The sequence below is a fragment of the Cydia splendana genome, chromosome 27 (genome assembly GCF_910591565.1).
Source record: "Cydia splendana chromosome 27, ilCydSple1.2, whole genome shotgun sequence".
Classification (NCBI taxonomy): Eukaryota; Metazoa; Arthropoda; class Insecta; order Lepidoptera; family Tortricidae; genus Cydia; species Cydia splendana.
The window spans coordinates 4,271,670-4,294,745 of NC_085986.1; the positions used below are offsets into that span (position 1 = coordinate 4,271,670).

General features: G+C 37.6%; 1 protein-coding gene across 1 annotated transcript in view; it reads right to left on the reverse strand.

Annotated features, from left to right (window-relative positions):
• Nucleotides 1-9,378: 9,378 nt before the first annotated feature.
• Nucleotides 9,379-23,076, reverse strand: part of LOC134803725 (scavenger receptor class B member 1-like) — a 56,206-nt gene continuing 42,508 nt past the window's right edge. Inside the window, exons 8-12 of the mRNA XM_063776538.1 lie at nucleotides 18,591-18,711; nucleotides 17,854-18,004; nucleotides 16,054-16,204; nucleotides 15,376-15,472; nucleotides 9,379-14,551 (exon numbers count right to left, since the gene is read on the reverse strand). Coding sequence (XP_063632608.1) covers nucleotides 14,327-14,551; nucleotides 15,376-15,472; nucleotides 16,054-16,204; nucleotides 17,854-18,004; nucleotides 18,591-18,711 — 745 coding nt within the window. The 3' untranslated portion in view covers nucleotides 9,379-14,326. The remainder of the gene's footprint in view (nucleotides 14,552-15,375; nucleotides 15,473-16,053; nucleotides 16,205-17,853; nucleotides 18,005-18,590; nucleotides 18,712-23,076) is intronic.

Here is a 23,076-nt window from a genome sequence, read left to right on the forward strand (position 1 = left end):
GGACGGTATCGGCCTGTCAGTTGTACGGAACTGTCAAAATTTTATTCTAACTAACAGGCCGATGCCGAGGACTGTTAATCAGTGGGCCCCTTTAGAGTGGACAACCATCACCATACATCGTTATCGCGGGAGCAAATATAAATTTATTAAAGAAGTGGTAAAACAGACTGCCCGTTTAGTAAAAACAGACCTTTCTGCCTACACATTATAAGCCTCCAAGAAGTTCATCATACATAGCACGAAGTTTTTGTTGCATAATGTTCATAAACCTTGCTTTACACTCTATTTTGTCAGTTCCAACCTAAAATCTTTTTTGAGAGAAGTGTGTCTTTCAGAGTTAAAATGACGTTTCACGGAAGATTTAGTTTTACAAAAACTAATATTGCACTTCGAGCAAAATAGATTTGTATCGCGAGCCTCTAGCTCAGGATAATCCTGTATAAACAACCCCACAAATTCATCACATGTTATTTTCCTTCGAGGCATTTTAAAGGCAACTTCTATTTGATTATGTTGTTACAAATAAAGATCAGTCAAGATTGACAAATGTCTAAATTGACTGATAAGGTTGCGTACCTAATAGGTAATCTTTTTAAGTTCCAATCAAGTCAAGTATGGAGGTAAGATAGCATTGATATTCAATAAAATAATTATACATTTTAAGGTCGTAGGTATAAACGTTTCTCTATACGAATGTCATTTCTGTTTTTGACTGTTTTTTATAATCTTTCAGTATTGTCAAATCGTATTTGCTCCCGCGATAACGATGTATGACCATCACTCATGCGTAGTGAACAAAGTGACTAGTGAAGTGAATTGAACTCAATGTGAGTCAATGTGAAGTGATAGTGAATGTAGGTGAAGATAGTGAAATGTTGAGGGGAAAGTCTGAGGATAGTGAAATTTTGCAGAACTGCAAGTAAACGGTGTTTGTAAAGTTATCATGGAACAGTTTAAAAAAATACCGGACGACAAGTGCGAGTCGGACTCGCCCACCGAGCGTTCCGTACTTTTTAGTATTTGTTGTTATAACGGCAACAGAAATACATCATCTGTGAAAATTTCAACACGGTTCATGAGATACAGCCTGGTGACAGACAGATGGATAGAGAGCTATTTGGTTGGTTAACCAATAAATGTTATAACTACCCGAAAATGTACAAATTGTTTGTTTACTTTTATTTAAATACCTAAAGATAGAGACTAGAGCTAGAAAGTCTTACTGGACCATGGTAACTTTACAAGCCTATGTGGCAAAATAAATCAAGTAAAAGGTACACCTTTGTCAGAATGGTACCATTTGATCGAAAATGTCACATGTTAGAAAATTATGATAAATTGTTGAGACCAAGTCCCCGGGAAAGCTGATATGAATTTTGCTAAACATTGCAAGTGTGATAAAACAAAAACTAAATAGTAAATAGACTATGGAATGAAGGGAGTTTTTACACTACAATTACTTAGTTTTATAAAGTCAATAAACATTGGATTTAAACAGTTTAAACCAAAGTTTTAAATAGATTAAATTTTTATTTCTGTATGCATACAATTCTGATATGTTTCCGTAGGTGCTGGGATGACTTCTAGAACGAAGTATTTTTTGAATACCGAATATATACTTAAGAAGAATCACTGTACAGTCGCCATCAGATATATCGGAGCGGCCAAGGTGCTCACAAATATCGGAACACGCCTCTATTGTCAGGGCGTTAGAGCGCGTGTTCAGATATTGTGAACACCTTGGCCGCTCCGATATATCTGATGGCGACTGTACTTTAGTATCAAGTAGGGTAATTCGCCAGTAAGTGGCCGGTTTTAGTAATTGGCCACCAAATGAATTCTATTCACCTATAAACAGAGTTCATTTTAGTATAAGGTTTCAATAACTGGCCAGTCTTCAATAACTAGCCGTCTTATACTAAAATGAATTCTGTTTATAGGTGAATAGAATTCATTTTTACTTTAAGGTGGCCAATTATTAACCGGTGGCCAGTAATTGAGAAGTTATTGACGAATTACCCTACCAAGGCATAGGGCCCAAGTATTCTGCTATTCAATTAGTAGTAGGTATTTGGGCCATTTATACCCTATTTCGATCCTAATAGCGGAAAAAGAGTTTTTAATTCCGTTACTATTTTTCATAGATTTTATGGCGGTAACGGAATGGCAAGATCGAGAAATGTATGGATATTTTGACACTTATTTCTCCTATTAGGATGGAAAGAGCTCGAGATTCTGACTAGAAATGACATAACATATCCGAAAATTAAACTTAATGGCCCTTTTTACAAAAACTACCCAGTATCTGAACTTATCCCAACGCACCTCGGCTTGATCTCATATTATTTTACTGATCATCATTTATTCTGATCTATTTGTCCTTAAACTTTTATCAATTATATTGTAATCACCATAGAGTCTGTCTAAGTGTAAGGCCTGAGTGGACGCTCGAGTTGAGTCGGCGTGCATGTTAAACAAATGCAAACGTGTAGGAGCGGCCTTACTGCACGCTGCTCACGTCACGCGTGAGCCCGGCGCCACGCTGCACGCCCCGCCGAGCGAGCGTCCACTCAGGCCTTACACTAAGTAAACTTTGCACAAACTTGAAAAGAACAAAGTGTGAAAGTGTCATTAAAACATCTTATTTTCATAGAAATATGATGACATGGCCACACTTTGACATTACAAATGCCATGCAGAGTTAGATTGGTCGTACTCTATTTTATCATTGGTGCTATTTGATTAGACTATAATGATGGTTTCAATAAAATATTAATTTGATCATGATCAGGTGAGGTAAATCGTCAATTACTGGCCACCGTTGTTAAACATTCAGTGGCCAGGTGCCCAGATATTAAACTGGCCACCCCAAACTAAAAATGAATTCTATTCACCACTATATACCACATTGGTATAAGTATAAGGTGGCTAGTTATTGAAGGGTGGCCTGTTAATGAAACCTTATACTAAAATGAACTCTGTTTATAGCTGAATAGAATTAATTTTTAGTTTAGGGTGGCCAGTTATTAGCTGGTGGCCAGAAATTGACGATTTACCCTACATATTTCTCTTACAAAAACCTATCTTTATCAAACCTAGAGAAAGATTATTCTTGTATTTTATAACTATATCGAGGTCCTACTTTTTACGAATAAAAATAGAAATAAATTTGTCTCTAATCAACTACTTAATCTTATAGGGTAATTCTGACTAGTTACCACCAAGTTGTTACCAGTGGTAACAACTGAGACTCTTTTTTCTCACTTGTCACCATTGGTAACAACTGAGAAAATTCAAAAAAGAGTTTAAAGTACAGAAATTTAATGAATGTGCAACGCGCATACTGTAACACCTCTGGAGTTGCAGGCGTCCATAGGCTACGGTGTCTGCTTACCAGCAGGCGGGCTGTATGCTTGTTTGCCACCGACGTGGTATAATAAAATGAGAATTTTTAGTATCAATTATGTACCACCAAAATATTTCAATGTTCAATATTGAAAATACCACTGGTAACAACTTGGTGGTAACTAGTGGGAGTAACTCATCTTATATAATTTGTAATTAAATTAACTTTTCATTAAGCTTAGTTAATGCTTTTCGTTTAAGGGTTAATTAACCCCTTTTTAATGTCTTCTCTTTCAATCGATTTCAAGGACCTTGAGATTTTCATAATAAAATAATATTATAATTTTCGTCTTTATTTTCTATTTTAAATGGGACTTTATGCAAAAATATGTCTTGGAATATTAAAGATACAGGATTCTTTTTAGTCATTTTAGCATTATTTAAACAGCGTGGGTACGGTAACTGATGTCACCTCTCTTATTATGCGAGAATTTGCGTTATAAAGTTATAAATGGGGTTGGCAACTGTCAAAGGTTTGCATAGATGGCGCCATCATAGCTTGCCCCTTTTTCTATGCGATTTGGCTTAAAGGGCTGGCATCCAGGGCATAAAATTCCATTAAAAAAATTGACACATTTCTAGGCATTGACAGGGCAAGCTGTGCTGGCGCCATCTGCTAAATACTTCGACCGGCCAACCCCATTGCATGGACATGACATATGTCACCGTACCCATGGTGTTTGAAAGACTAATAACCACAACTATTTTATCTCTAAAGAAAAGATAATTTCAAGACATACATTTGCATAAAACTATTCCTATAGGATTTAAATATTAAACTGCCTGAAATTACGCTTGTTGATAAACGGGTTGGCTATTCACTCTAAACTCCAAATTATAACATTTTAAAACTGAAGAAAATAAGCATGTTTTGTATAAAAACCCTATAGGGTAATTCGCCAGTAACTGGCCACCGGCCAATAACTGGCCACCCTAAACTAATAATGAATTCTATTCACCTATAAACAGAATTCATTTTAGTATAAGGTTTCAATAACTAGCCACCTTATACTAAAATGAATTCTGTTTATAGGTGAATAGAATTCATTTTTAGTTTAGGGTGGCCAGTTACTAACAGGTGGTCAGTTACTGGCGGATTACCCTACACACATACAAATTTTCATTGGTTGTAATTAATTCATAATATAGGAAAAAAGTATTAAAGAGACCCTTTAAGGCAGAAATTAAATAAAATAATTAATTAAAAATAATTAAATTGCAGAAATGTAAAAAAATAAAAAAAACGGGAAATGGGTCATTTCTGCATCTGTATTTCACCCATAGAAACCTCAGCTTCGCTCGGGCTTCTATTTCAAGCCCTCATAGAAACTAAAGTGCATAGCCACCTGAAACTTGTATATTTTGTAATATAGATATGCCAAATATAAGGGAGTGTCTGTAATATAGATTTAATTAATTCTTTTTATATGGAGAATGTATGCTAATATTTATAAAAACCGGCCAAGTGCGAGTCGGACTCGCGCACGAAGGGTTCCGTACCCGAAAACGGCAAATAAAATCACGTTTGTATGCGAGTCCCAGTTAAATATGTATTATATTCTGTTTTTAGTATTTGTTGTTATAGCGGCAACAGAAATACATCATCTGTGAAAATTTCAACTGTCTAGCTATCGCGGTTCGTGAGATACAGCCTGGTGACAGACGGACGGACGGACGGACGGACAGCGGAGTCTTAGTAATAGGGTCCCGTTTTACCCTTTGGGTACGGAACCCTAATTACACCACTGATAACGGGGTCCGTTTATGAGGTTAACAAACATACTTGTGTACCTAAAGCTTTTTACCATTTTAAACAAAAGGGGTCATCCATTAATTACGTCACACGAATTTCAAGGCTTTTTGACCCCTCCCCCCCTCCTCGTCACACTTGGTCACATTTGGCAAACCCCTCCCCCCTGGTGTGACGTCACATTTTTTCAACGAAATCGGCAAATCGAATTAAGTATTATTAATTTTTTGTCAAAATATTAGTAAATTTATAACCCAAGACTGATTATAAAAAAAATTCAACTAATAAAAACGATTATCGTTCCAAAAACTTGTTTTTGAACTGTACAGTAAATAAAATGATTAAAATAAAATTTTGGTTACTGATGAAGTTAAAGTGACGTCACAAAGTTTGTGACTCCCCTCTCCCCATTGTCACAACATGTCACATTTTCTTGACCCCCTCCCCCCCCTAAACGTGTGATGTAATTAATGGATGACCCCAAATAAACAAATCAGTAACATTCAAGCCTTTGATTATCGCATTATAAATGAAAAAGAGAGATTACAAATATCAGCATGCTTTCTCTATGTGCACTTGTCAGTTAAAACAGACAGACATAGGAATTTGATGGTGACACTACCACACTGTCGTTTGCCAAGTGGGTGTAAAGGCTCAGTTTCATTGGTCGATAGGGCCCGCATGCGGGGCACGGGAGATTTCCATAAAGCATGCCATAGGGCCCGCAAGCGGGGATTGCTAAGTTGGTGCAGAGTTAGGCTCAGTTTCATTGAGATTTCCATAAAGCATGCCATAGGGCCCGCATTCGGCGGACTGTTTTCATTGGTCAAGAGGGCCCGCATGCGGGTGCGGGATGTTTCCAAAACGCATGCTATTTTGAGTTTCACTAGTCGTACCGCCTGCGGGGTGTCGGTCTATATACGGTCTATCGACTGAGTTATCGGCCAATGAAACTGCCGGCCTAGCCTAAGGTGACAATCGCTTGCGCTTTGCCCTCGAATCGCTTTGTGTCTCTATCACTCTTCCATATTAGTGTGACAGTGACAGTTGCGTTTCCTTCGATATGGAGCGTTAGCGATTGGCATGTTGTCCACGGGGCCTGAGCCTTTAGCTTGGTCTGACTTTACCACCATGATAACCAAAGGGTTAAATAATGATAGTTTCAATTGTCTGTCTGTTTCAGCTTTTAATCCTTTTGACGCTAGGGACGTCTAAAGGCTTCGTCACACAGGCGTGTTTTCCGGGCGGCGCGTGAGCGGGGGGCGCCGCTTTTACATATAAAACGCTCACGCCCCGTCCGGAAAACGCGCCTGTGTGACGGAACCTTAAAGTACTCACAACGCCAATAACGCTTATTATTGTTAGTTATGGCGGACATTGTAGAAATAAACTTACACTTGAAATAAGAAACATACCTTGAAATAAGGTTCATGATGATGTTGGCGTGCGAGTGCCATTTTTATGACGTTAGGCGTTAAGGGTTAAAGATTAATCATCATTATAGTATTTTTCATACAGCTTGAATACGGTGACTAATGACATTTTGAGTTTAGGTTATCAATTGCATGGAGACGACATCTGTCACCGTACCCAAGGTGTTTGAAATATAGTATAGACACAAGTGCACGTAACATTAAGTGTTTATCGGAACGGTGACTTCCTTAACTAAGATTTTGTAATATGACTGATTGTATATATTATTATGACTGTTTTGTTTTGCGGTCCAAAATTATGAGTTATTGCTACATTTGAAGACTTTTTGGTGTCTAGATACTTTTTAAATTATGTAAAGATGATTTTAAATAATACTAACGTTTGTAATTTATATATGTGGTTTTTTTAATTAGATTGTGGCAGTATTTTTGGTAGTAGCTCGAATATTATATTTTCAAGTGTAGCAATAATGTTTTAAAAGTGAATGTTCTCAAGCGATGAGGGATGAGCGAGAATAAAATGTAAATATTTATATAAAATGTGCCGTTTTATTCACTATTTTTGGATATTTCCTCTTATGGTAACATTCCATTTCTAACCGCAGCTGCATTACTGTCAATTTTACTATGGAAATTGACAATGACAGCGACGAGTTCAGTACCGGTAGTGCAGCTGCGGTTAGAAATGGAATGTTACCATAACTCTTACTAATCTAACTCATACGATTCGCTGCACGCTTCGTATGCGGACTTGTTTGACCTTACGTTACGACGCCGTGTGCTGAGGGCATAAATTCCAACCTAGAGTTGGTCGTCTATTACTAGCTATTAGCTTTACATTACTAAGTGAAAGGGTTTCGGTTTAGAAAAAAACTAACTAGGTAAGTAGTCAGTAAAGAAAAAAAAAATAACAACCAACCAGGTAGACAGTAAGGAAAAAAAAAACTAACTAACTAGGCTGTTGGTTAGGAAAAAAAAATACCAACCGTCCACCTAGGTGGACAGACTGGTTTGTCGGCTAGTAATAGACGGAGTTGGTCAGAGGGCGCCGCCGTAACCCTTTTAGGGCCTGTAACACGAGCAAATAATGAAAACATAGATTGTACTCCTCAAACGGTGACACTTTTGTTCAACAACTTTTAAAAATTATGAAGTAATTAGACTCCCTATTTTTCATACAAAATAAATATTATCTTCAATGGACGCCATCGCCACGCCATATCATTGTGATTGACGTTGCTTGTCATGCCTTAAACATAACAAAATTCGCAATACATTGCGTCTTAGAATAAACTTTAAAGTGTATTAAAATCAAACCGCAAGTTATTTTTAAAAGTCGCTGAACAAATGTTGGTCAGTATGAGGAGTACAGCCTACAGTTTATTTTTTTTCACCTCAGCAGCTCGAACAAGGGTACTTTGCTTCTTAAAAACAGTGAGCAAAATGCGATTTTGCTCACTGAGTAATTTTGTCTCACTCAGTGAGCAAAATCGCATTTTGCTCACTAAGTGTCTCACTCAGTGAGCAAAATCGCATTTTGCTCACGGAGTGAGACAAAATGACATTCAAGTGACCTTTATAGTCAAATGTCATTTCAACAAGTTCGATATGTGGGTTCTATTATCTCTGTCCCTCTAGGTATGTTCTCACTGCTTAGGGTGAAAAATTTTGTGTACTACACGAGATCAAAGTTATTTACATCTCGTGCGCTTTTGAATCCCTTACTACGCTCAAGATTCTAAATTAGATTCACTCGCTACGCTCGTGAATCTATTATAGAATCTTTCGCTTGCACGGGACTCAAAATAAGCACTCGAAGAAATATCAAACTTTGATCTCTTGTTGTACAAATAACTATTGTACAACAAGAGATCAAAGTTTGATTCACGCAAAATGCGATTTTGCTCACTGAGTGAGACAAAATGACTCAGTGAGCAAAATCGCATTTTGCTCACTGTTTTTAAGAAGCAAAGTACCCTTGTTCGAGCTGCTGAGGTGAAAATAACTATTGCTCATATTACAGGCCACACCCGGTATGGGAACTGCACGCCAACGTTGTGCAGTTCCCATACAAGTTGCAGTCGGGGTGCAATCCGTATGTACCGGTCCTTATGTTTTAGCGATACACGTACTTATTGACAAAATTAAACGAAGTATATAGTTGATTTTATTTTATTGTTAAAAACATAGCCCGCATATCACAATAGTTGTTCATTATTTTTGTACATGTCATTGTATTGCACATTATAAGCCTTACGGAAATCAGAGACTGGCAATTTTAAATGTACAGACCTTAAATTCTGAATTCAATAGCTACCTAATTTGGTCATATTTAGTGATGTGCCGTTCCCGGGAAAATTCCCTTGGTGGGAAATTTCTCGGAAACGTTCCCGGGAAATTTCCCATATGATGGGAAAGTATGGGAATATGATGAAGTATGGTTTTATTATCAGAAATTCAGCCAACACTTAGCATCTTAAACTTTTTTTAAAACATAAGCTCTATCTCATCCGCGTACGAAAATTCCCTATACTCCCGGGAAATTTCCCATTCTTCCCGGGAAATTTCCCATTCTTCCTGGGAAATTTCCCATAGTTGCTGGGATTGATTTATCGACGAAAATATTTTTTTTTACAATAATACGCCATTATTCAACAAAATCGATACAAATCATCACAGTTTAATCAGGGTCAAAATAAGTTAGGCACTAATAAGAATAGTGGAGTTCCGTAAGCTTTTTACCAAGAAAATCTTCTACATACGAGTGTTAAGGACGGGTTCTTGTGAATGTTTTTGCATTCCATTATCAAAATATTTAATAAAAAAAATCTATCTATTTGTATGGAGAAAATTTCGAAATGATCTGACTTCGCATTCAGGTACATCGGGGGCTGAAAGTGATGCCATATATTTTTTTGAAACATCCAAAGTGTCGAATGTTGTAAGCAAATCCACTTTACAAGTTTTTTTTGGGATGCCACTTTGCATTTTATGGTTTTTGGCTACTTTATTTTACTAAACGCAGTTACTTGTCGTTATAGCTAGCTTTAATTAAAATTGTAATACACTTAATCTGTTTCAATATTATCCTGTTTGGGGAATTTTCCCGGGAATACCGGGTCATTTCCCAGGAATTTCCCATATGGGAATATTCCTTGTTCCCGGGAAATTCCCACGGCACATCACTAGTCATATTCAAACCAGGTGGCCGATTTTTGAATTTCGAGTGCTCGATTTCGTCACTCGAAAATCTGTGGAAAACGGCGAAATGCTATTTTTGAAATACGAGCGTTATAGATTGGAAATCTAGTGGTATTGACCACTCGTTTTAAATTTTATTAGTAAAATTTAAATGCCTTGTAGCGGAGATATATTGAAGGGAGCCACACGAAATCGAGCGCTCGATACTCAAAAATCGGGGCCCTGTGCTAACTCAGGTTCAATATCATGTCTAATATCGAGCCTCCTAAGGTAAAAAACTTTTCACCACACCAGCTCGGAAAGGCTTACTTTGCACTTCAAAAACTGATAGCAAAGTTGCATTTTATTCACATGTGAGGCAAAGTATCAAATGTAAATTTTGAGTTGTTTTCTTATGTTTGCTGGTAGAATTGACTTTTAAATGATGATTTTGGATAATAAATATTTAATAACATTCATTTGGATTTGATTTTGTTTAATATTTTACATTTATTATTTGCTTCGGGTTGGCGTGGTGAAAAATTTTGTTTCACACGGGGGCATATTTTGTTTAACCCCGTGCTTTGCACCCCTCGCAACGCTTTCCATTTTTCGAACCACTCGCTAAGCTCGTGGTTCAATTTTGGAATCTTTCGCTCGCTCGGGTATCAATATAGCCCGAGCGGTTAAACAACAACTTTGCCCCCGAGTGAAACAAATAACTATTAATACTTGATATCTCTTTAGTGTTCGTGTCCCGAGTTAGCACAGGTATTAATCAGCGCAAATGATTTGACTAAAAAATAAAAATAAGGCCGTTTATACATGGTGTCTGAGATATTTAATATTTACATCTTGAGCTACCTTAGAACTATCAGATCTTATACTAATTTTATATTAAACTACCTAAACTCTAACCTTGGAATTTCTACACTTATCCTAAGTACAAATTGGAATTTCACATATTATTCTTAAGCCCAGTCCAGACGGGATGATGAAATCGACCGATTTTTCAGAAAATAAATTGGCGTCAATCTCCAATTTAATCAAGCATTTTAGATTTATGGTGATATTTGAGCGCTCTAAATTTAAAAAATGCCCCCAAATGAAAATATAGCGCCACTAATTGGTATTCTTGCGACCGCACCTCCATTTTATCAGTAATATCGGTCATAATCGGCGAGTCAAATTTGTGTTTTCATCCGCACCACCTGATTTGATCAGATAATTTAATCAGATTGGCGCAAAATTGTTCCCGTCTGGACAGGCCATTATTTTACTATTCATATAACTAAATTACACACAACAGAGGAGAGAGTAATAGGTAAATAATAATATTAATAATAATCTCTGTAGCCAATTCTACAATCACAAGAGATGGTGCTAACCTAACAGTAGGTATCTCAGGATATTTATACGTCATAATTTCATAGAAGTTTGACGTTTAAAATAACACTTGGACATTCTGGGCTATCAAAATCGCTGCAGACTTATCTTAGTCTAACTCTAAAGCAAGGATCCATCACCAAACGTGTATGTGACTCTGTATTCGATACATTTTTTACAAAGAATCCCAAGAACAAGATGGAAGGCTCGATAATTTAATAATAATTGAACGAAATAAATAATCTATATTTAATTAAAATCGGTGTTCGATATAACTTTCTTATTAACTGCTTTGTATCATAGTGCATTCACCATATTGAGGGCATTATTTTATTTGTACACATTATTTTGTTTAACCGCTTGATCTTAACCTTTTGACCGCCACGCCTATTGCGCACGGCGAGACATTGTGAGGCTTGTCGGAATACATGAAGGTGTCTTTGGCGGTCAAACTACATAAAATAAACATATAATCACGCCTATTTCCCGGAGCGGTAGGCAGAGACCACGGATTTCCACTTGCTACGATCCTGACATACCTCTTTCGCTTCCTTCACTTTCATAACATTCCTCACACACGCTCGCCGGTTTAGGGTGCTCTTGACCTGGCCTTTCTTCAGGAAAGACTTGGCGGTTAAAAGGTTAACAAAATGCAACTTCATTCCATTGATTTATTTAACCTACTTAAAAATATACCAATAACCCCACAACAGTAAGATATAATGTATTAGTTATATTAATTATTATATACACATATGGTAAACATGTATAATTATACATACCTACTTAATATAATATTTACAAAACATAAAATTATGATACGCAATACTTACGCGATTGTAAAAATGCTGTGTAAATCAACGGTCTAGTCTATAGTTCGTTTTTTTAGCATTAGAAATAAGGTAAAATCTTGATGTGTCTTTTAATTGAAAAACACATTTTAAAAATAAGTTACGGCAAATATGTAACAATTTTGAATCTAACACGATCATTTATATTCTTCTGCTTTCATTAAGTAATAGTTACTGATTTTTGAAATGCGTTTTTTAATTAAAAGACATGTCAAGATCGCTTACCTTCTTTCAAGTTCTTTCTAATGCTAAAAAAAACGAACTATAGTTTCATTTGAAGTTCACCTTTGCATTTCTTCGCAGATGTATACAGGTTTCCTCACGATGTTTTCCTTCGCCAAAAAGCTAGTGGTAAATATAATGATATTTCGTACATAAGTTCCGAAAAACTCATTGCTACGAGCCAGGATTTGAACCCGCGACCTCCGGATTGAAAGTCGGATGTCATATCCACTCGGCCACCACCGCTGGAAAATATACAGCTTCCCTTTAATAAAATACGTTGCCAATGAAACGAATTTACCGATCACTTTATAAAATAAAAATTAATGGAACACTAATAAAGCGAATAATTGTTTTCCTAGGTACTAATTAACATACATAACTAATAACACATGGTTTCACACATCACTGTGTGTTACATATAAATGCAGACAACACTCCAAAAGAGCGAAAACACTACATTAGTGACGTATTTTTGGTCCCAGAGGCTAAAAATTGAAATTTCGTTATCTACCTTTCGCTATAGCTATAGAAGAGCAGATAACGAAATTTCGTTTTTCGCGGAAGCCCCTTGGTTGGCCACTTAGTGCGTCGTCTCACACGTCACTCATTTATTACACATGTAAAGCGTTATAATATTTACGTCACCCTAGGCCCGTAAGTGGGATTTTCTTCCCACGGGACGGGAAGAAAATCTCACTTCCTGGCCAAGGCAAGACGTAAAACTTTATACAAACCACGGGCGGTAATTCGTAAAGCCCCAGATCGCATATTTATCAAACACCTGCGATCTGGAGCATTTACGAATTTACCTCCCTAGGTATGTAATGTACTATTACAGTACATATGGTGCTACTTTACCGCCCTAGGGCAATACCTACGTGCCTATAGCAAAAATTTAAAGGGCCATATGTACTGTAAAACTTTGTACAATACGCGTGCGAAAAGGTAATTCGCAACTCGTGTCGATTTAAAACACTTCCTTCGGCCGTGTTTCAATTTATCGCCACTCGTTGCGAATTTCCTACGTTTCGCATCAGTATCATAATTATATTTCTAAACCGATATATATACAACGTGTCCCAAAATTCAACGATAAGCTGGCACCAGAAGATAGACCTGCTCATGACTACTCGAGGAAACATAATAAAAAAAACTGAAAAAAAAAAATTAAAAATTGTAGACAATTGGAAGGAATTGTAGGGGTGTCGATTTTAATTTTTTCTTGAAATTCTATAATAAATTGAGATATATTTTTTTATGATTTTTCCTCGAGTTGTCATGAGCAGGTCCATCTTCTGGTGCCAGCTTATCGTTGAATTTTGGGACACGTGGTATATTGAACGACGTTTAAACTCCTGGGTTTTATATATTTGAAATTCAAATTTTGAATGGCATTGAAATATACCTATAAAAAAAAGGAATATGATCCGACTGATAGAGACAACTTCATAAAGAATCCAACCAATGCTTCTATATACAATTCAATGATATATTTTTTCAATAATTAAAAATTAATATATTAAACATGACTTCTTAATAACGTAAAATAAATTCGAAATCCTCCAGCATTTTGGACGGGACATGGCACTTTCTCCCGGCAACACCGTCTTTACCATAAGGGCACACGGGGCCCGTGCCCAGGGCCCCCATCCTCAGGGGGCCCTGAAGGACAGACAGTAACAGTATATTTGATTAAGCTGTGCTGGGGCTCTTGGGTACATAAGAATTAGGGGCCCTTTTGTAAAGTAAAGAAAGCTAATTAAAGTATCATTTTTCTACTATTATCTTCTATTTATTATGGGAATAGAAGATAATAGTAGAAAAACGATACTTTATTATTATCTTCTATTTATTATGGGAATAGAAAATAATAGTAGGAAAATTATACTTTAATTAGCTTTCTTTACTTTACAAAAGGGCCCCTAATTCTTATGTACCCAAGAGCCCCAGCACAGTTTAAGACGGCCTTCTCCCGGATAACACAAATCTTGTTTAGTATAATTTTAAATCTTTCAACGCCAATATAGGCTTATAAAAAACGTCCATAGAACCTCATACGGCGCAATAAATTGGAACACAAAAAGTCACCCAATATTTCACGAAACGGACTTCAAGCCCTTCAGCTCAGCTTCGGTCGGAAGCACTTTCTTCAACGTCACGCAAGGTTTCTGTCTCCGCCTGAAGATCATGATGGACAGGCAGATGGAGGAGATGGCGAGGGCGATGATGCAGATGAGGGTGAGCGCGAGCTGGGCTGCCGCCGTCGAGAATGTGCCGTGGTAGATCATGGTGCGGAGAGATTCTGGTATTTCTTCGACAGTCTGTGAACGAAAGATATTTGAACCATTAGGAATGTATGTACTTAGCTTATCTTTAATAAGTCTTTGGGTTTATAGGTGTTAGAGTTAGACAAAGATAAGTCTACAACGATTCCGATACCACACGCAGTGCAAGTGTTATTTTAAACGTCAAACTTCTATGAAATTATGACGTATAAATAACACTTGCACTGCGTATGCTATCAAAATCGTTGCAGACTTTTTGTTCTGACTCTAGCAACATGGATTACTAATTATGACAAATCAAATTTGCATTTTGTCTTGGTAAGTTTTGATTTGTGGACGGCTAGAACTAGAGGATATAAGTAGGTATTTAATTTACTTCACAAAATTTACAAGTTTTCCCGTATATGTTATCTCGCCTAAGAAGCAATTAGTTGTAAACCCGCTTGGGACTATTAAAGCCCAAGATCCAGGTCATCCTCCTCGCGTTGTCCCGGCATTTTGCCACGGCTCATGGGAGCCTGGGTTCCGCTTGACAACTAATCCCAGGAATTGACGTAGGCATTAGTTTTTACGTAAGCGACTGCCATCTGACCTTCGAACCCAGAGTCCAGAGGGTAAACTAGATCTTATTAGGATTAGTCCGGTTTCCTCACGATGTTTTCCTTAACCGAAAAGTGACTGGTAAATGAATGATATTTCGTACATAAGTTCCGAAAAACTCATTGGTACGAGCAGGGGTTTGAACCCACGACCTCCGGATTGCAAGTCGCACGCTCTTACCTCTAGGCGACCAGCGCTTCCCAAGATCCAGGAGATCCAGATCATGCCCGAAAAGTCAGTAGAATACTGCTCATGCTTACCATCTCGATCCACGCGATTGGCAGGATAGTTCCTTCCTCGAGGAAGCTGAGCGCGGGGAACATGGGCGTTTTCTTCACCTGGATGTTTATCTGCATGCTGCAAAGATAATTAATAGATTTAACTTATTGTATCCCAAAACAGGTCTATAGTAAGTTCTTCAAAAAACCGGCCAAGTGCGAGTCGGAGTGCAAGTACGGTTTCCTCACGACGTTTTCCTTCACCGAAAAGCGACTGGTAAATATCAAATGATATTTCGACACAAGTTCCGAAAAACTCATTGGTAGGAGTCGTTGAACCCACGACCTCGGGATTGCAAGTCGCACGCTTTTACCGCTATGCCACCGGCGCTTCTTGAGGTGTGCAATTAGGGACCGTGCGCGTTGGAGGGTCTGCCATCTTGAAATGAAAAATCCTCTTCCATCTTGAAATCTTGTGGCCTGAATCGGAAACATATGTGCACATGTACCTACATTGCAAAAGCAAGTGCTACCATCTACCGTTCTCGTCGGAACCTACGTTTCCTTGTGCATAATAGGTTCTGCCTGTGGGCTACATAGGAATCATAAACGACACATTTACGTCTCGCGCCAAAAATCTGACGGCTCCTATGCTGCCCCCTATAGTTCATGCACGGGACCTAATGAGTTGTTTTTGTGTAGGTACTACTAGGTAGGTACCTGGATCTGCCATGAAGCGATATGCCCAACGTCGGATGTATGTCCACATAGGAGTCGTGCAGCGCAGGGTCGGGGTTCAATCCGGTCACGTTCTCAAGCAGTCCTGGGTCGCCGAGGTAGAAGTGCGGGTGAGACGCCAAAGCGGGTGCACCTGACAAAAAATAATAAATTTACACTCATTGCAAATATGATTCCTTTAATATTTTATGAATGTGATCGTAAAGCATCTAAGATGGTAGAAAGTGACAACAAGACATCTTTCTCTTTTCTTGACTCTACATATACGGGGTGTCCCAGAAATCACCGTCAAGCCGTAAACGGATGATAGACCAAGTCATATCAGTTATCATAAAAATACAAAAAAAAATCCAACTCATGTTCTTTAAAAATTATGGTCACTTTAAAAATTCACTAAAAAATCCACACCCTGTAATTATTCAAGATTACATAATAATAAAAAAATTAGAATAAATTATGGAATTTGTAGTAACAAGAGTTAAAGAACCATTACAGGGTGTGGATTTTTTAGTGAATTTTTAAAGTGACCATAATTTTTAAAGAACATGAGTTGGATTTATTTTTTGTATTTTTATGATAACTGTTATGACTTGGTCTATCATCCGTTTACGGCTTGACGTCGATTTCTAGGACACCCTGTATGCTATATATAATTATATGCATTTGATAAATTGTGTCATCTATTTTCGATTGGGAGAAAATTGTTTTCCAACTTGATAAAAGATGGCGTTAGTAGGACATCTTCATTCCATCGCCATCTTTTGGACAGTTGAGGAAGTTTTTCCAAGTAAGTTATGTATGACATAGCCAGATTAAAGACATACATTGTATGTTTTTAATCTGGCTCAAACGGAGTCACAGAATAAATAATAGTACTAGCAAAAATAATAGATAGTATAGAGGGGTCCTGTCATTGTAAATTTTGTAGTCACTGTAAATTTACTGCCATCTATCGACACACGACTAAAACTCAAAATGAAAATGTATAAAGTTATCAAAAAATGTATATATATGGATAAATGATTTTATTATTTTTATATCATTTTGATCCATGTTCATTCACTGATATCTATGTGTTAAAATTGTTAAATATGAAACGGTGTCGTCACGCCATCTAGCCGAGGATAGGCTAAAGGTGTGTGCGGCATCTATTCGAGAATGACTTTTACTTGAATTCCGAGGCACGTTTTTTCCTTAGACTTTATTCGTCTTATACGAAGTTACATATGTCTTTGGTACTAGGTACAGAAGACTCACTCTCTAACATAACGCGTCTGTTACGATCAGGACAGATATGGCCGCTAGGTGGCGACAGCGCCACGCACGGCTTATGGCTAGCCACCAAAATTGGTGTGGAACGGATGTACTTTTAGGTACCTGTAGTAAAGCGACGAAATCGTGGACTGGGCCACGCCTGACGGAGTAAGTTATGTCTATTTTATAGTACTTAGCCATAGTTGAAGACACTCCGCGGTGTCTCTAGTTTCTTTCAATCATTGCGGCTCTAACTCCGATTGAACGTAAAATAAAACCATCTACCTGCGAAAGCTGTTGACTTACCCATGACACAAGCAGTGACGTTGATGACGCCCATATGCGGACTTGTGTCCGGGTCAAATTCGCAGCTAGCTTATAAAACAAACTACCTGCGAACGCTGTCACTTACCCATGGCACAAGCAGTGACCTTGATGACGTCCCTCGGCGGGCAAGTGGAGTCAATCTCGCAGTAGCACTAGTGGGTTAGTTTAGAAAACCAACTACCTGCGAACACTGTCCCTTACCCATAGCACAAGCGGTGACATTGATGACGCCCCTCGGCGGGCACGTGCCGGAGTCAATCTCGCAGTAACACTGGTTGGCTGGGTTGCTGATGTGGTCATCGAACACGTTCATTGGCATGCGGTAGCGGAGCAGCTGGATACCGTCTGCGGTCTATAAAATAAGTGGAAGTTAGAAATGGGATAAATAGATTTAGTTTGCTGAATGGGTGCGAAAGAAAAGGTGATTGACGGCTCGGCCACGACATTGAGCGACTTGCGACGGCGACAGCGATAATCATAGGTTGGAGCGAGACACAGCATTCGGACCTTTCGTTCCCACCTATGGTTGTCGCTGCCGCCGTCGCCAGTCGCGTGATGTCGTGGCCGAGCCGTAAGGCCTCCAGTGTCCAGTACGGATACTATGGCCGTTCACTTTCTATCCCACGGTGTTAAAAAGTGACAGTTATTTTCTTTTATCACGTGGATAAAGCCCTCCATAATACGTCTGCTGGGCAGGAATCGAAGTTGACCTCAAAAGTAAACCCCGGATGCATTAACAGGGTATTATATTATGTTACAAGTTTAACATGTATATCTGTATATCAGAATTCTTTTATTTGTTTTTGTGTGTCTGTCTGTTCCTCCTGCCCATTCCTCCTTCTAACCCTTTCTAAGAACATCGACGATAATTCTCAGAAGGGGTTCAACTCACTAGATGGCGCTGTTATTTCGTGCGAGGTTTTAAGTAAGTAACTTACCACGACATCTTTTTCGTAAACGAAAGGCAGTCGTCGGCAGAGCTGGGGGAAGAAAACATGTAGAGTTGTCTTGCGGTCCAGTAGGGAGGGGGGGAAGATCGAACCGTCGGTTGCTTCGATACTGTGAACAAATAGACATTTTATTATTAAATATAGTTTATCAAGCAAAGTCTGTCAGTAGCAATGTACAGTAAAGTGAAGTAGGGCAACACTCAAAGAGCGGTATTGCGCTAAGAAAAGCAGCAATGCACATCGAACCAAAACATTTAATTATCATAACCTTATTATTATTATCGTATGGCTTTATTGAATAACCTTAAATTTTACAAATATTTACGATCATCGAGCATGATTGTACATTGTAGGCACCGTTGACTTTACTTCAGTTTATGCACAATCTTATTTAATATATTGGTATTTAATGGTGACAGCAGAAAATTCTCTTGAAATAGCAACAATTTCAGAATGTAAACTATGGAAGGTAGAGGACTTCTACTTACTATACATATATTATTATACTCTTTGACTTGACACTCCATAATGTGTCTAAAGAAAAAACATATCTAAAGAAGTAACACCTATCATAACGCATTTGGTAAACCTTAGCTTCAGCCAAGGTATTTTCCCAAAATCTCTTATTAAGCAGTCCCTAATCACCCCAGTGTATAAGAGTGGGGACAAAGAAGACATCAGTAATTATAGGCCGATTTCAGTCCTACCCGCAATTTCAAAGATTATGGAAAAGCTTCTTAATACCCGACTGTTAGGCTTCTTAAATAAATATAACCTACTCTCAGATGCTCAATTCGGTTTCAGGCGCGGTATGTCCGCGGAAGACGCAATAACTGCCCTCACATCTCTTGTAGTTGAAAACTTGGATAGGCAAAATAAGTCCTTAGCCGTCTTTCTGGACCTGAAAAAAGCCTTCGACACTGTCTCTATTCCTATTCTCTTATGCAAACTTCAGAAAATCGGTGTTAGGGGAACGCCACTCTCTTTGTTTAAAAACTATCTAACAGAAAGGAAGCAGAGGGTAAAACTCACACAATACACCGGTGAGGAAGAGGAAGTCTCTTACGGTGTGCCGCAGGGAAGCGTTTTGGGTCCTACGTTATTCCTGGTCTATATTAATGACCTATGTAACATGACTATCCCTAATGCAAATCTGTTCTCTTATGCTGATGATACTGCGATTGTCTTCACAAGTAGTTCATGGGAGCATGTCAGAAACAGCGCCGAACTTGGAATGGCTGATATCTCGAAATGGTTACGAATGAACCTACTGACGCTTAACACCAGTAAAACTAAATTTATGTGTTTTAGCATCACAAGTTGTACTCAACCCACTGGGAATATGGACTTAAAAATACACGATTCTCAACCTTGTGATATAACTCATTGTGTTTGCCCATCTATTGAAAAAACTTCCCAAATAAAGTACCTGGGAGTTCAATTAGATGAGCATTTAAATTGGTACTCACATATTGATCAGGTCATCAGTAGAATTCGAAAGCTGCTCTGGATATTTAGGACACTGAGACACGTTGTACCAAGGACAATAATAACAACACAAACAAAGTCTCGTAATATACTCAATGAAATATATACATCTCTGGCACAGTCTCTCTTAGTGTACTGCATATCCGTTTGGGGAGGTGCAGCAAAAAGCCGTTTTATAGACTTGGAACGAGCACAAAGGGCATTAGTTAAAGTAATGTAAGTATTTTAAAAAGATTACATTTCCTACTGATTTACTGTACCAAATCAGTGGACTTATGTCGGTTCGGAAACTATATATTCTGCAAACAACCTTAAAAAAGCACAAGATTCTGCCATATAACCCGAACTATAAAAAAAAAAGAAGACTAATGCCGAACATAGCCATGCTACCTAAAACCATTAGAACCAAATTTGCTAGCTCACAATACCAGATACAAGCCTCACATCTCTATAATAAAATAAATAAACTTCTAGACATTCACTCAAAACCACATCATGAGTGTAAAAAGCTCATAATAAACTGGCTAAAAACAAAAACATACGATGAGACAGAGAATGTAATTCGGTAATCCTTCAGACACACGCGAGAACAGAAACACACGCTCACACACGCACACTCACACACACACGCACACACACACACACACACACACACACACACACACACACACACACACACACACACACACACACACACACACACGTAGGGATAACACACACACACAGACACAGACAGAATATCTCTAAGATGGTTTTTTGTTAGTAGAGTAAGGCGCTTTATTTGTATGCAGAAAAGGTATTATCGCTTACTTTAGTTAGTTAAGTTTAGTTTACTATAAGAATAGTTTACTATGTAGTTGTAGTTAGTTACCTATGTAAGGAAGAGCGGTGTCTCCCAACACAAGCATTTATTTTGCTTACAGGGAGACTCCATCCCTTTGATCATTTGTACGTGTTTTTATTGAATAAATAATTTTAATTTTTTTTTAATTTTAATTTTTTAATTTTTTTAATAATGTAAACAAACAAGACGGCTGTCATTCACGATCCACATTCCACAGATAAAACACAGATGACACGCGATTTTTGAATTATTCCAAAACAGTTGTGTAATTCGATTTTTCAAATTTGCCGCCTTTTGCTACTGACAAGATTTGATTGACCAAGTATAAGCTAAGTAAAACTTAGCTATTGACATTATTCATTGTGTGTATGTGATATCCAAGGAATATCGACAAATTAGGATACTAATTAGTATGATAACAAATTAGCGATGTCTTCCAGACAACCTTAATAGTCCTCATTAGTAACATCCATGAATTTTATCTCAGCGCCGCCTTATCAAGCCATTTACAAAACAATGTCCTATATTATGTCTACAATTTTACATATATATCTCCGACATATGATGTAAACTTTACACTCTAAGCCGCTTACACCATTTTCGACTCTGTTGCCATAAGAATAAGGCTTAAAATAACTTAAGTGACAGTATACTTAAAGTCACTATAAAGGCTCTTATGTTTTTTACACGTTCCACTCGCTCGGCATATTTTGATAAACTTGTGAACTATGATAAGACGCTGATAAGGGAGCTAGCACTTTGCCGTGGTTTTGCCTTGATAATGCTTGTTTATTTTGCTAAAGTCACAATCAAGTAGGTATTAGTATATGTTTGTCTCATTGGTGAATGGAACAGGAAAACCTTCCCTTCAAACTTAATGACAGAGAAACATAATGTTTTAGCAACATAGTTATAAAAAAGCAGAAAACGGATGTAGTTAGTTTTTAGTTAAAACACGTAATACCAACTCTTGTATTTTGTGATTAGGTACTGTATATTTTACCGTTAATAAATGATTATTGTCCTAAGTTGTCCGACGCCATTAAGCGACCGCAAAAACGAAAATTTAAGTTTCCTTATCGGCCTCCCTATCATTCTTGCATATTCGAGCGATAGAGGCAGATAAATAAATTTACATTTTTGTTTTTATCTGTGCCCACATAGCCCGTCTTGTAATTTGAGGTTGCCATCTCAAATTGATGCAATAGGGTATTATACTGTATTTGAAATAAATTATTTTACACCATGCATGAAATAAAGCACCAGATAATTATTAGAAAAACACAGATAGGACTTATTTTTAAACACAAGTTCTATTTAATAAATTGGATAGAAATATATAAAGTAGGTGAGTTGACCGTGCGGTCACGATGTACCTAATGTTTGATATAAATTCCATATTAGCAAATCGTTTTGACAGTTTCTAAAAAGTAACTGATTTGACTAGTAGGAAAATACCCTATTGGGTGCAACCTAATTCACCAATATAGTTCAAGATACGAAGAAAATTATGAACGACAAGAGGTCACAATCTGCTTATTGCCCACTGATAACCTGCAGTAATATTACATATTATGAATTCTATGTAATATAACATATGTATAATGTACTCTAAGGGGTCATCCATTAATTATATCACACGTTTATGGGGGGAGGGGGTCAAGAAAATGTGACAGGGGGAGGGGGAGTCATTGTGACGTCACTCTAACTTATTTAAATTATTTAATTCGCTGTAGGAGCGAGGAAATGCCACCAGCATCCCTGGTACAATGCCTCAGGGGCCTATTTTAAATTTAAGCTAATTATTAATTTCGTTTAGTAGTACCACTGTATATATATATTCGCTGTATAATTAAATAACAAGTTAATGGAAAGATAATAATTTTTTTTTCATTGAATTTTCTTTCCTAATCAGTTTTGGGTTATAAAATTACTAGCTAATGTTTATTTTTTCAAAAATATTTTGATAAAATATTAAGAATAAGTACTACCTTACAACCTACTTAATTCGATTTGCCGATATCGTTGAAAAAATGTGACGTCACACCAGGGAGGGAGGGGTTTGCCAAATGTGACCAAGTGTGACAATGGGGTTAAAAAACCTAGAAATTCGTGTGATGTAATTAATGGATGACCCCTAAT